This window comes from Lemur catta, chromosome 21 (assembly GCF_020740605.2).
Source record: "Lemur catta isolate mLemCat1 chromosome 21, mLemCat1.pri, whole genome shotgun sequence".
Taxonomy (NCBI): domain Eukaryota; kingdom Metazoa; phylum Chordata; class Mammalia; order Primates; family Lemuridae; genus Lemur; species Lemur catta.
The window spans coordinates 33466853-33481870 of record NC_059148.1 but is presented as its reverse complement, the minus strand read 5'-3'; the positions used below and the strand labels follow the sequence as shown (position 1 = coordinate 33481870).

The following is a 15018-nucleotide window of genomic DNA, read 5'->3' as shown; positions in this document are numbered from 1 at the left end:
TGGCGCATGCCTGTCGTCCCAGCTACTCGGGAGGCCGAGGTGGGAGGATCACCCGAGGTCAGGAGTCTGAGATCAGCCTGGGCAGCATAGCAACACCCCATCTCTACTAAAAATAGAAAGAAATTATATGGACAACTAAAAATATATAGAAAAAATGAGCCGGGCGTGGTGGCACATGCCTGTAGTCCCAGCGACTCGGGAGGCTGAGGCAGGAGGATCGCTTGAGCCCGGGAGGTGGAGGCTGCTGTGAGCGAGGCTGACGCCACGGCACTCACTCTAGCCTGGGCGACAGAGCAAGACCCTGTCTCAAAAAAAAAAAAAAAAAAGAGGAAGAAGAGCCAGGATGGAGCCTTGCAGGGAAAGTCACTGGGTGGGGGAGGTGGACAGTCCCCGTGTTCCCAGGGGACAGAGAGCGAGAGTCCCCAGCTGGTACCTCCTTGCCACCCAAATGCAGCCAGGGTTTCAGAAGGATCCAGACTCACACCTCTGAGCTTGAGCAAAGCAGTTTATTCGGGGCCGCGCGGGGTCACCGGAGCGGCTTTGGGGACCCGGGCCTGGCTCAGGGCAGGGGCTCTGCGGAGAGGCACAGCAGCCCGGCGAGGAGGGCCAGCCCCAGGGTGGCCACGGCCACCAGCGCCCAGTCCCAGTGCAGCCCCGGGGAGGCCCAGGGGGTCCGGACCCGCCACCCGCAGCCCCCTAGCTCGTAGCCGGTGAGCTGTCCCAGCGGCCAGAGCTTGGGGACATCCGGGCTGGTGCACTGGATCTGCAGCAGAGCCTCGGGGGCGCGGTCCTCCAGCCAGAGGCGCAGGTAGGTGAGGCCGCAGCCGCAGTGCCAGGGGTTCTGGGTGACATTGAGCGTGTGCAGCTGGGGCAGGTGGTCGAAGGCCCCGGGGGGCACCGAGCGCAGGCTGTTGTTGGCCAGCAGGAGGTGGCGGGTGTTGGGGGGCAGCTCGGGCAGGGCCACCAGCCCCCGGCCCCTGCAGTCCACCAGCAGCCCCATGGTTTCCAGGGCCCGGCAGGTGCACGGGGACGGGCAATCCTCGGTGGCCTCCGCGGCGACCCAGAGCAAAAGCAGCGTCCCCCAGGCGTGCATCGGGCAGGCTGGCTGCAGAGACGGTGGCTGTGAGAGAGGGCCACACCCTCGGTGACCCGCACCGCCCCCCCCCCGGTCCCCAGGGCCAGCCGGGGCGAGGGGCACTCACCTGCCCTCTGGGGGCCTCAGTTTTCTCGTCTGCGAAATGGGCTCGTGACCGTGGGACGTGGCGAGTCCCCAGCCCGGGCCTGGCTGACCCAAGGAGGGACAGAGGGGGTTTTGAGGAGCCGGAAGGGACCCCCTGGTGCCCAGCAGAGACCCCAGCCCCCCCCAGAGACCAGGAAAGAGCCTTGTGGGGCCGCGGGGCGGGGTGGGTGGCCAGCCAAGCCTGGGATCTGCTGTCACATGACGCCCGGTGCAGGCGACAGCAGGGAAGGGACCCCAGAGGGACCCCAGAAGCCACTCACGTTGGCCGACGCTTGCGGTGGGAGAACTGGGGCCCAGAGAGGGCAAGTGACTTGCTCAGGGTCCCCCAGCGTCTGCGTGCAAGACCAGACTCCCACTGCGAATCAACGTCCCCTGGCCAAGCCCGGCTTCTGCAGGGGACAGAAGCTGGCCTCCTCTCGGTCCCTGGGTCACAAGGACGGCCACTTACCTGCGAGGGCTTCGGGCAGGACAGCCCGCTCGGTGGCCCGAACCGTCCTGCTTGAGGCCCTGGTGGTGACATTAGGGAGGCAGCTGTCGCTGGGCGGGCAGGAAGGAAGTGACGGAAATAGCCCGGCTTATCCCCCAGGGCCAGCTGCTATCTCCAGAGGCAGGAGGTCATGGATGTCCCCAGGCCTTGGGGACAGAACCGCAGGCCGCCCCGCCATCCCGCCAGTGCCCAGACAGAGGGCTTCAGTTTAGGGTCTGCAGAGAACTGAGGTGTCCCCAGGTGACCTGTGCCCAGGAGGCGGGGAGGCTTCTGGGAGGAGGAGACCCCCTGAGACGTGTGGCTCTGCTGGTTGCCTCCGAGTCTCAGTTTTCCTCACCTGTAAAATGGGTGCAATCGCCCCTGCGCCCTGCCGGCCTCCCTGGGGCGCGGGCTGGGGGGCTCCTCCCAGCTGAGACCCTCACGGGGGGACAGCGGTGTGTGCTATAAAGTTCCCTTGAAAAGGTAAGCGTATTTTTTTTTTGGGGGGGGGACAGTCTCACTCTGTCCCCCAAGCTAGAGTGCCGTGGCGTCAGCCTCGCTCACAGCAGCCTCAGCCTCCTGGGCTCAAGCGATCCTCCCGCCTCAGCCTCCCCGAGTCGCCGGGACTCCGGTAAAGGGGCAGTTTCTGGAACCTTCTGCATTTTCGTTGTGGAAAAATTCGAATGTTCGCATGAGCAGGAAGAAAACAAAAATGTTCCTCCGGCCCCAACATTAAACGAGGCTGTTTTTTTTTTTCCTCCCATGTGTATTTTTTTTTCTTACCCCCATAAGATCATGCGGGGAGCCGGGGGTGGGGGGCTCACACTCTTCTAGAACCTTCCTGGCCGCCATATGCCCACATCTGTCACTGTCATTCTCAGAGGCTCAGCGTCCACTGCGTAGACGCGGCATCTTTTATTTAAGGACTTGCTGGGGGTCGAGGACACATCATCCTCCTTATCTGTGTCCTGCAGTCACCCGGGGTCTTGCGTCCGGTGGGTGCTGGGGACAGGAGGGGGGAGGGGGCTTCTCTCTCCAGCAGCTGCTCAAACCGGGTGTCCTGGTTCACTATACCCTTTTCCCCGTGGGGAAACTGAGGCATCACCCGCTCCTGCGCTTTCAGGCTCCTTGCTGGGACGGTCCCCGGCGCTATGACCCCTTCCTTTCCATGTGTAAACACGGCTGTGGCCTCTTTTATGTTGGGGACATGGCATGTGTGTGTCTCTGTGTGTTTGGGACCCCCCAGCCCCCGCCTCTCCCTGTTAGTCCCTGTGGCCATGGAGCCCTCACCTGCAGCGTTTTAATCCGGTTTTCTCTCTGGGCTCCCACTCTGCACCTTGTCACCCCACTGCAAACCTCGGTGACACTGGGGACAGAGCCTTATTCCGGCCTCCCGCCAGCCACCGAGTTCAGTGGCTCCTTCTGCCTGTCCCTGCCAGCACCGCTCCTCTGTGTCCCCAGCCCCTGCCTGCTCCCTGTCCCCGTCAGCTGGCCTGCCTTCCTCCTCTCTCATGCGCCCCCCATGTGTCCCCCTAAGGCCCCCCTGCACTTCTTCTAGATCGGAAGCTTCTAGATCCTTGCCCCTTGTTGCTGCTTCTGAGCAGTTTTCCTTCGTCACCCCGAACCCCAGAGCTTCTCCACAAATCTTGCTAAACTGTAACGTGACATCGACCGTAGCCACCATTTTCAAGCGTGCACCGAAAGCCCTAAAACTGCTGGATCAACCCGCACCTGATGCTGCCCCCGAATGACATTCATATTATCCTGCGACTGTCACCACCGTCCGTCACCGGGACTTTGTGCATCTTTCTAAGAAACTCTGGAAGGGCCCTTGGGTCGCTCCCTGCGGCCCTGCTGCAGACAACGTGGCTGCACCCCGAGAATCCAGTCTCCCCTTCTTCCGCACCGCCCAGATCTTGGCTGGAGACATGGCCGGCTAACAAAGACTACATTTCCCAGGCTCCTTTGCGTTAACGGCAGTCACGTGACTAAGAACAGCCCAATGGGGAAAGCGGAAGAGGTGGTGGGCGTGGCTTGGTGGACCCGCCCCCTAAAGAGGCGGGGCCATGGCGTTCCTTCCTCTTTCCCGCCTTCTCACTGGCCGCAGGGGCCCAGGGGAGCAGCCCTGGGGGACGGAGCAAAAATATGGGGGACTCCCAGGTCCCTGAGGATTTGGGGACTGACATGCCACCTCTGGCTTGCTCACCTGGACTTTGTTTAAGCCCCTGTCTTAAACCTTCCATGGCTCCCTATTGTCATCCCCTGCCACCGTTCCCGGCCTCACCTGCCGCCTGTCCCCCGACCTGAAGCTGCATGGCAGGTCGTCCTCGCCCGTGACCCGCCACCCCAAGCGCTGATTCCTGTCCCTGTGCCGTGGCCTCTACGGTCCCCTCTTTCTGGAGCCGGCTCTGAAATTCTGCCTGATCCTTTAAGAATCACCAAGGACGTGACCTCCTCCAGGAAGCCCTCCCGGATGCACCGTCCCAGCTGAGTGAGCGGTGCTTGTTTGCTTGTCTGTCTGCCCACGAGCCCGGCGGTTCCCGGGAGACCCTGGGCACCCACCGGGGGGGGGGACCAGCCTAGAGCTGTGAGGACCCCTTGGGCCAGAAACCCGACTGCTGGTTCTGCGTAGCTCAGGATAAATCCCGGTGTTCTGCCTGGCTTCCAGAACCCGCTTTTGCTACGTGTCAGCTCAGCCACCGCGGGCAACCGTCTCAGCCTGCCTCTGCCTCAGTTTCCCCACCTGTAAAATGGGGACGACCAAAGGACCCGCCTCCCCAGGTTGTCCCGAGGACGGAGCGAGTTGAGCACGCGCGCGCGGGGTACGTCTACGCGCAGGTGAGAACCGGTTTCTCCCTTAAATCAGAGCCTGGGAAGTTTCTTAAAATACGTTTCAGGACGTTTAAAAACGCAGCTGATTCTAACAAAAATACGAGGCAGATAATCGCACAGGGGGTGGGAAGGTAGGGCAAAAGCCCGAGCATGGAACATTCTAGAAAGAGTTAAAGGCAGTCTCCCCGCCCTGGTGCTTGGAGGGCACTTGGAACCTTCCCCATTCATTCCTCCACGCCACCTAGTCACAGAGCGTGACAACGTCGTAGACCCCGTGACAGGGTCCCCCTTGTTTTTTTTTTTTTTTTTCTCTCTCTTTTTTTTTTTTTCTCTTTTTTCTCTTTTTTTTCTTTTTTTAAATCTTTTTTTCTCTCTTTTTTCTTTTTTTCTCTTTTTTCTTTTTTTTTCTTTTTTTCTCTTTTCCTTTTTCTCTTTTTTTTCTTTTTTTCTCTTTTTTTCTTTTTTCTCTTTTTTTTTCTTTTTTTTCGTCTTTTTTTCCTTTTTTTCCTCTCTCTTTTTTTTCTCTTTTTTTTAATCTTTTTTTCTCTCCTTTTTCTTTTTTTTCTTTTTTTCTTTTTTTTTTCTTTTTTCTCTTTTCTTTTTTCTCTTTTTTTCTTTTTTTCTCTTTTTTTCTCTTTTTTTTCTTTTTTCTCTTTTTTTTCTTTTTTTCTCTTTTTTTTCTTTTTTCTCTTTTTTTTCTTTTTTTTTCGTCTTTTTTTCCTTTTTTTCCTCTCTCTTTTTTTTTCTCTTTTTTTTTCTTTTTTTAATCTTTTTTTCTCTCCTTTTTCTTTTTTTCTTTTTTTCTTTTTTTTTCTTTTTTTCTCTTTTCTTTTTTCTCTTTTTTTCTTTTTTTCTCTTTTTTCTCTTTTTTTTCTCTTTTTTTCTCTCTTTTTTCTCTTTTTTCTTTTTTTAATCTTTTTTTCTCTTTTTTCCTTTTTTCTCTTTTTTCTTTTTTTCTTTTTTTTCTTTTTTTCTCTTTTCTTTTTTTCTCTCTTTTTTTCTTTTTTCTCTTTTTTTCTCTTTTTCTCTCTCTCTCTTTTTTTTTACCCACCCTTTAAAAGCTCTGTCAAGCGTTTTTAACTCTTATGCTCGTCCACGCTGAGTTTTACCACGTGGAGGATCACGTGACCACCACATCGGGATGCAGGACAGCTGAGTCCCTTACTTAGTAGGGCGTGTGTGTGCGGGTCTGCGTCACCTGGGTCCATCACCTGGGTCACCCAAATCCTACCTCTCTTCTACAGCTAGTTTAAGGCCAGTGTCCCCCGCCCCCGGGAAGCCCACGGTGATTGCTCTCCCTCCCTCCCTCTCTCCCTCCCTCCCTCCGTGGCATCCCCTGGGCTCTCCCGGTCCCCAACACTTCCTGGGGTATGGAGCGTGTCCCAGTGGAGCAGGTATCCCAGGGTTGGCGTGAGTCCGCTCGGTGGCAGGCATGCTGGTGACAGGAAGGGCTAGGACCCCAAGGAAGAGCTGCCAGGCTGGACTGGCTGGGAAAGTGGGCAGCTTCTGCTCCAAGGTCAAGGGAGAGCGCGACAGCATCAGGTGCGGCTTGATCCAGCAGCTCCAGGGCTTTCATGGGGACCCAGGGGACAGGAACGCAGGGCTGTGAGGGGACGTGGAAGGGACAGAGGGAAGGGGTGGCTGCCACGCTCTGCAGCGGGAGGTTCCGGGCTCTGGCTCAGTCTTGGAAGGAGCCAAGACCTCCAGAGTCCCGAGGATGTGACAGTGGTCCGGCGGCGATCGGGCTGGGCGGGGCGCCCACAGGCTGGGTCCGGTGACAGAAGCGGGAGCCGGGGGCTGGCCCTGCAACGGGTCACAGCCAGGCAGGGCTTGGTGCGGGGCGTCCAGGGTGACCAGGGGGCAGGACCTGCCCTCTGGAGGGACAGAGGGAGCAGGGTCAGTCTGCTGTCCTTCAGCCCCGGAGCCCTCTCCCTCCTCCCCGTCCCCCACCCAGCTCCCATCCCACGGAGGACCTGAGAGGGGACTTCTCCTGGACACCGGGGGCGGCTCAGGACACTGGAGATCCCTGGGCTCTCCCCAGTGACACCCCTGAGGCTCACGGGTCACCCCAGCACCGGTGGGGCCACAGAGGCAGGGCCCAGCCCCGCGCCTCCCAGCCCACTGATGACATTCTGCTGCCCTTGAACTTTGCCAAGCAACTTAGTGCTTAAGGGACACACCCAAGGCCTCAGATGTGGCCAGCACGGGCCCCGCTGTGCCTCAGTCTCTCCATCTACAGAATGGGGCAATGGCGCCTGGTTTCTGGGCCCCTGGGAAGGACTCTCTCTGGGGGGCTTAAAAACCCTTTGCGACACCTTCCCAGAACGTGGCCCGCAGCGACACTGCCAGGCCCGGTCCCCTGCGTGGATTGGACCACACTGGCTTCTTGTCACTTTTTTTTTTTTTTTTGAGACAGAGGCTCGCTCTGTCACCCAGGCTAGAGTGCCGTGGTGTCAGCCTCGCTCACAGCAACCTCAGACTCCTGGGCTCAAGCGATCCTCCTGCCTCAGCCTCCCGAGTTGCTGGGACGACAGGCATGCGCCACCACGCCCGGCTCATTTTTCTATATATATTTTTAGTTGTCCATATCATTTCCTTCTATTTTTAGTAGAGAGGGGGTCTCGCTACATTGCCCAGGCTGGTCTCGACCTCCTGACCTCAAGCGATCCTCCCGCCTCGGCCTCCCAGAGTGCTGGGATGACAGGCGTGAGCCACCGCGCTGTGGGGTCCGGAGTCTGGAGATCTGGGTCTTATTTCCAACCCTGCCCCAACCTTGGGCAATTTGCCTTCCCTTCTCTGGAGCCTCTATTTCCTCATCTGTGAAATGGGACTCACGATCCTCTCAGGGTTGTTGGAAAAACTCTGGACATGCTTCAGAGAATTTAAAATTTCCTCGATTGATTTTTTTTTTTTTTTTTGGATAGGCAACGCATTCACGTGGCTTAAATGTCAAAATGTTACAAACTTACAAGGGTGTCCAGTAAAAAGTGTCCCTTCCACCTCTGCCCCCCGAAACCACCCTCTGGGAAGAAGCCAGAGGATGTCTGAATTTGCCCCTCCCCACCCCGAGTCCCTTCCCACCTCGCTGTCCTCGGGCAATCGCAGCTGGTCCTAAATTCCTAGAACATTCGGGGGCTCCCAACTAACTCATCCTTGATATCTGGGACAACACAAAGGCCTGTTATGTAAACTCGGTTTTTTGCGGTTCAGTGGGCACACGGGCCCCAGGTCCAGTGCAGAGGTCGGTCCTGTGGACTTGTACCCCTTTATCGAGCTGGCTGTCTGGCCGGCTGTCACCTATTGGGGACATTGCCAGATGTCTCTTCTCTCTTCCGAGGACGTGAAGTGTGTGCCCTGGGGCCTGGGCATCAAGATTTCGGGACCTTTGTCTCTTGAGCTCCCTTTGTCCCTCCCAAGAGTCATCTGTGTTTTTGTCGCCCCTCCCTGCACTTCCAGAAGCAGGGGACACGGTCGGGTAAGAGGAACCGGTTTCATTTTAAAGTCTGCAAATCCTCAGTCCTTCTCATCGAGGGTCTGGCTTTGCGCGTGGACTTTTTCCTCTTTGGATCAAATCGGTCGGGCTTTTGCAGGGTCGATCAGAAACCGCAAAAGGCCTGTCCGATAACACAGAAAGTTCTAGGTCACGCTGGTAGTCTGGAGAAATCTGCTGTCCAGCCACAGCCATCCTGATGGCAAAATAAACCTCGTCTCCGTCTCTGGAGTCTCCGACCATCTAGGTGGCATCTGCAGTGGACAGAAAGAGGAGACAGGGCCGGCTCGGGAAAGCGCCAGGTTAAAGTCTTGGATTTGCCACGTGAGTTCCCCTTTTTCCTCGGGGGACACGTCCCCAGACCACAGCGGATGCCTGAAACCCAGGATGCCACCAAACCCTATATACACCACGCTCTGCCCTACACCCAGGACAGGCTCCAAACCCTATATATGCCACGCTTTGTCCTACACCCATGATTGCCTCAAAATAGTATAAACGGCACGCTTTGTGCTACCCCCATAATGGGCTCCAAACACTGTATATGCCACGCTTAGTCCTATACACACGATAGGCTCCTACAGTACGTACGCGACTCATAGTCCTACAGCCAGGATAAGCTCCAAAGAGTATATATGATACACTCTCTCCTACACCCATGATAGGCTCCAAACACTACATACGCAACACTTTGTCCTACATCCTGCCTAATCTCCAAACAGCATACATGCCAGACTTTTCCTACACCCCTGATAGGCCCAAAACACTACGTATGTCACGCTTACTCATACAGCCAGCATGAGCGCCAAAGGCTATATATGCCAATCTTTGTCCTACACGTAGCAAAGCTCCGAACAGTATATATGCCACGCTTTGCCCTACACCTAGCAAAGATCCAAAGAGTATATATGCCGCGCTTTGTCCCACACCAGGCAGAGCTCCAAACAGTATATATGCCACGCTTTCCCCTACACCTAGCAGCGCTCCAAACAGTATATATGCCACGCTTTGTCCCACACCTACCAGAGATCCAAACAGTATATATACCATGCTTTGTCCCACACCTAGCAGAGCTCCAAACAGTATATATGCCACGCTTTCCCCTACACCTAGCAGAGATCCAAAGAGTATATATGCCACGCTTTGTCCCACACCTACCAGAGGTCCAAAGTGTATATATGCCACGCTTTGTCCCACACCTAGCAGAGCTCCAAACAATATATATGCCACGCTTTGTCCGACACCTAGTAGAGCTCCAAACTGTATATATGCCACGCTTTGTCCCACACCGAGCATAGCTCCAAAGAGTACATACGCCACGCTTTGTCCGACACCTAGCAGAGCTCCAAGGTGTATATATGCCACGCTTTGTCCCACACCTAGCAGAGCTCCCAAGAATATATATGCCACGCTTTGTCCCACACCTAGCAGAGCTCCAAAGAGTATATATGCCACACTTTGCCCTACACCTAGCAAAGCTCCAAACAGTATATATGCCACGCTTTGTCCCACACCAAGCAGAGCTCCAAAGAGTATATATGCCACGCTTTGTCGGACACCTAGCAAAGCTCAAAACAGTATATATGCCACGCTTTGCCCCACACCTAGCCGAGCTCCAAAGAGTATATATGCCACGCTTTGTCCCACACCTTGCAGAGCTCCAAAGAGTATATATGCCACGCTTTGTCCCACACCTAGCAGAGCTCCAAAGTGTATATATGTCACCCTTTGTCCTACACCTAGCAGAGCTCCAAACAGTATATATGCCACGCTTTCCCCAACACCTAGCAGAGATCCAAAGAGTATATATGCCACGCTTTGTCCCACACCTACCAGAGGTCCAAAGTGTATATATGCCACGCTTTGTCCCACACCTAGCAGAGCTCCAAACAGTATATATGCCACGCTTTGTCCGACACCTAGTAGAGCTCCAAACTGTATATATGCCACGCTTTGTCCCACACCGAGCATAGCTCCAAAGAGTACATACGCCACGCTTTGTCCGACACCTAGCAGAGCTCCAAGGTGTATATATGCCACGCTGTGTCCCCCACCTAGCAGAGCTCCAAAGAGTATATATGCCACGCTTTGTCCCACACCTAGCAGAGCTCCAAGGAGTTTATATGCCACGCTTTGTCCCATACCTAGCAGAGCTCCAAAGAGTATATATGTCACGCTTTGTCCCACACCTAGCAGAGCTCCAAACAGTATATATGCCACGCTTTGTTTCACACCTAGCAGAGCTTCAAAGTGTATATATGCCATGTTTTGTCCCACACCTAGCAGAGCTCGAAAGAGTATATAAGTCATGCTTTGTCCCACACCTAGCAGAGCTCCAAAGAGTATATATGCCACACTTTGTCCCACACCTAGCACACCTCAAAAGTGTATATATGCCACGCTTTGTCGGACACCTAGCAAAGCTCCAAAGAGTATATATGCCACTCTTGGTCCGACACATAGCAGAGCTCCAAAGTGTATATATGCCACTCTTTGTCGGACACCTAGCTAAGCTCCAAACAGTATATATGCCACGCTTTGCCCCACACCTAGCAGAGCTCCAAACTGTATATATGCCACGCATTGTCCCACACCGAGCATAGGTCCAACTAGTATATATGCCACGCTTTGTCAGACACCTAGCAAAGCTCCAAACAGTATATATGCCACGCTTTGCCCCACACCTAGCAGAGCTCCAAGGAGTATATATGCCACGCTTTGTCCCACACCTAGCAGTGCTCCAAAGAGTATATATGCCACACTTTGACCCACACCGAGCTGAGATCCAAAGAGTATATATGCCAGGCTTGGTCTTACAACTAGCACAGCTCAAAACAGTATATATGCCACGCTTTGTCCCACACCAAGCAGAGCTCCAAAGAGTATATATGCCACACTTTGACCCACACCTAGCTGAGATCCAAAGAGTATATATGCCACGCTTTAGCCTACACCTAGCAGAGCGCCAAACTCTATATATTCCACGCTTTGTCCGAAACCGATCAGACCTCCAAAGAGTATATATGCCACGCTTTTTCCGACACCTAGCAGACATCCAAACAGTATATATGCCACGCTTTGCCCCACACCTAGCAGAGCTCCAAACGGTATATATGTCACGCTTTGTCCCACACTTAGCAGAGCTCCAAAGAGTATATATGCCACGCTTTGTTTCTCTGCCAGCGGAGCTCCAAAGGATATATATGCCACGCTTTGTCCGATACCTAGCGGAGCTCCAAACTTTTATATACCACGCTTTGTCCCACACCGAGCAGAGCTCCAAACAGTATATATGCCACGCTTTCCCCTACACCTAGCAGAGATCCAAAGAGTATATATGCCACGCTTTGTCCCACACCTACCAGAGGTCCAAAGTGTATATATGCCACGCTTTGTCCCACACCTAGCAGAGCTCCAAACAATATATATGCCACGCTTTGTCCGACACCTAGTAGAGCTCCAAACTGTATATATGCCACGCTTTGTCCCACACCGAGCATAGCTCCAAAGAGTACATACGCCACGCTTTGTCCGACACCTAGCAGAGCTCCAAGGTGTATATATGCCACGCTTTGTCCCACACCTAGCAGAGCTCCCAAGAGTATATATGCCACGCTTTGTCCCACACCTAGCAGAGCTCCAAAGAGTATATATGCCACACTTTGCCCTACACCTAGCAAAGCTCCAAACAGTATATATGCCACGCTTTGTCCCACACCAAGCAGAGCTCCAAAGAGTATATATGCCAAGCTTTGTCCCACTCCTAGCAGAGCTCCAAAGAGTATATATGCCACGCTTTGTCGGACACCTAGCAAAGCTCAAAACAGTATATATGCCACGCTTTGCCCCACACCTAGCCGAGCTCCAAAGAGTATATATGCCACGCTTTGTCCCACACCTTGCAGAGCTCCAAAGAGTATATATGCCACGCTTTGTCCCACACCTAGCAGAGCTCCAAAGTGTATATATGTCACCCTTTGTCCTACACCTAGCAGAGCTCCAAACAGTATATATGCCACGCTTTCCCCAACACCTAGCAGAGATCCAAAGAGTATATATGCCACGCTTTGTCCCACACCTACCAGAGGTCCAAAGTGTATATATGCCACGCTTTGTCCCACACCTAGCAGAGCTCCAAACAGTATATATGCCACGCTTTGTCCGACACCTAGTAGAGCTCCAAACTGTATATATGCCACGCTTTGTCCCACACCGAGCATAGCTCCAAAGAGTACATACGCCACGCTTTGTCCGACACCTAGCAGAGCTCCAAGGTGTATATATGCCACGCTGTGTCCCCCACCTAGCAGAGCTCCAAAGAGTATATATGCCACGCTTTGTCCCACACCTAGCAGAGCTCCAAGGAGTATATATGCCACGCTTTGTCCCATACCTAGCAGAGCTCCAAAGAGTATATATGTCACGCTTTGTCCCACACCTAGCAGAGCTCCAAACAGTATATATGCCACGCTTTGTTTCACACCTAGCAGAGCTTCAAAGTGTATATATGCCATGTTTTGTCCCACACCTAGCAGAGCTCGAAAGAGTATATAAGTCATGCTTTGTCCCACACCTAGCAGAGCTCCAAAGAGTATATATGCCACACTTTGTCCCACACCTAGCACACCTCAAAAGTGTATATATGCCACGCTTTGTCGGACACCTAGCAAAGCTCCAAAGAGTATATATGCCACTCTTGGTCCGACACATAGCAGAGCTCCAAAGTGTATATATGCCACTCTTTGTCGGACACCTAGCTAAGCTCCAAACAGTATATATGCCACGCTTTGCCCCACACCTAGCAGAGCTCCAAACTGTATATATGCCACGCATTGTCCCACACCGAGCATAGGTCCAACTAGTATATATGCCACGCTTTGTCAGACACCTAGCAAAGCTCCAAACAGTATATATGCCACGCTTTGCCCCACACCTAGCAGAGCTCCAAGGAGTATATATGCCACGCTTTGTCCCACACCTAGCAGTGCTCCAAAGAGTATATATGCCACACTTTGACCCACACCTAGCTGAGATCCAAAGAGTATATATGCCAGGCTTGGTCTTACAACTAGCACAGCTCAAAACAGTATATATGCCACGCTTTGTCCCACACCAAGCAGAGCTCCAAAGAGTATATATGCCACACTTTGACCCACACCTAGCTGAGATCCAAAGAGTATATATGCCAGGCTTGGTCTTACAACTAGCACAGCTCAAAACAGTATATATGCCACGCTTTGTCCCACACCAAGCAGAGCTCCAAAGAGTATATATGCCACACTTTGACCCACACCTAGCTGAGATCCAAAGAGTATATATGCCACGCTTTAGCCTACACCTAGCAGAGCGCCAAACTCTATATATTCCACGCTTTGTCCGAAACCGATCAGACCTCCAAAGAGTATATATGCCACGCTTTTTCCGACACCTAGCAGACATCCAAACAGTATATATGCCACGCTTTGCCCCACACCTAGCAGAGCTCCAAACGGTATATATGTCACGCTTTGTCCCACACTTAGCAGAGCTCCAAAGAGTATATATGCCACGCTTTGTTTCTCTGCCAGCGGAGCTCCAAAGGATATATATGCCACGCTTTGTCCGATACCTAGCGGAGCTCCAAACTTTTATATACCACGCTTTGTCCCACACCGAGCAGAGCTCCAAACAGTATATATGCCACGCTTTCCCCTACACCTAGCAGAGATCCAAAGAGTATATATGCCACGCTTTGTCCCACACCTACCAGAGGTCCAAAGTGTATATATGCCACGCTTTGTCCCACACCTAGCAGAGCTCCAAACAATATATATGCCACGCTTTGTCCGACACCTAGTAGAGCTCCAAACTGTATATATGCCACGCTTTGTCCCACACCGAGCATAGCTCCAAAGAGTACATACGCCACGCTTTGTCCGACACCTAGCAGAGCTCCAAGGTGTATATATGCCACGCTTTGTCCCACACCTAGCAGAGCTCCCAAGAGTATATATGCCACGCTTTGTCCCACACCTAGCAGAGCTCCAAAGAGTATATATGCCACACTTTGCCCTACACCTAGCAAAGCTCCAAACAGTATATATGCCACGCTTTGTCCCACACCAAGCAGAGCTCCAAAGAGTATATATGCCAAGCTTTGTCCCACTCCTAGCAGAGCTCCAAAGAGTATATATGCCACGCTTTGTCGGACACCTAGCAAAGCTCAAAACAGTATATATGCGACGCTTTGCCCCACACCTAGCCGAGCTCCAAAGAGTATATATGCCACGCTTTGTCCCACACCTTGCAGAGCTCCAAAGAGTATATATGCCACGCTTTGTCCCACACCTAGCAGAGCTCCAAAGTGTATATATGTCACCCTTTGTCCTACACCTAGCAGAGCTCCAAACAGTATATATGCCACGCTTTCCCCAACACCTAGCAGAGATCCAAAGAGTATATATGCCACGCTTTGTCCCACACCTACCAGAGGTCCAAAGTGTATATATGCCACGCTTTGTCCCACACCTAGCAGAGCTCCAAACAGTATATATGCCACGCTTTGTCCGACACCTAGTAGAGCTCCAAACTGTATATATGCCACGCTTTGTCCCACACCGAGCATAGCTCCAAAGAGTACATACGCCACGCTTTGTCCGACACCTAGCAGAGCTCCAAGGTGTATATATGCCACGCTGTGTCCCCCACCTAGCAGAGCTCCAAAGAGTATATATGCCACGCTTTGTCCCACACCTAGCAGAGCTCCAAGGAGTATATATGCCACGCTTTGTCCCATACCTAGCAGAGCTCCAAAGAGTATATATGTCACGCTTTGTCCCACACCTAGCAGAGCTCCAAACAGTATATATGCCACGCTTTGTTTCACACCTAGCAGAGCTTCAAAGTGTATATATGCCATGTTTTGTCCCACACCTAGCAGAGCTCGAAAGAGTATATAAGTCATGCTTTGTCCCACACCTAGCAGAGCTCCAAAGAGTATATATGCCACAC

General features: G+C 52.9%; 1 protein-coding gene across 6 annotated transcripts; it reads right to left on the bottom strand.

Moving 5' to 3' along the window:
* Positions 1 to 487: 487 nt before the first annotated feature.
* Positions 488 to 1796, bottom strand: GP9 (glycoprotein IX platelet). Of its 6 annotated transcripts, none has more exons than XM_045534165.1 (3): positions 1501 to 1796; positions 1203 to 1281; positions 488 to 1120 (listed from the first exon to the last, which is right to left on the bottom strand). In XM_045534165.1, exons 1-3 carry the CDS (start codon positions 1758 to 1760, stop codon positions 560 to 562), a joined length of 900 nt encoding a protein of 299 aa, XP_045390121.1. In that variant the 5' UTR covers positions 1761 to 1796; the 3' UTR covers positions 488 to 559. The 6 variants fall into 6 exon arrangements, with proteins under 6 accessions (XP_045390121.1, XP_045390122.1, XP_045390124.1 ...); XM_045534166.1 differs by having other exon boundaries at positions 488 to 1105; positions 1501 to 1794; XM_045534168.1 differs by having other exon boundaries at positions 488 to 1105; positions 1689 to 1777.
* Positions 1797 to 15018: the final 13222 nt, after the last annotated feature.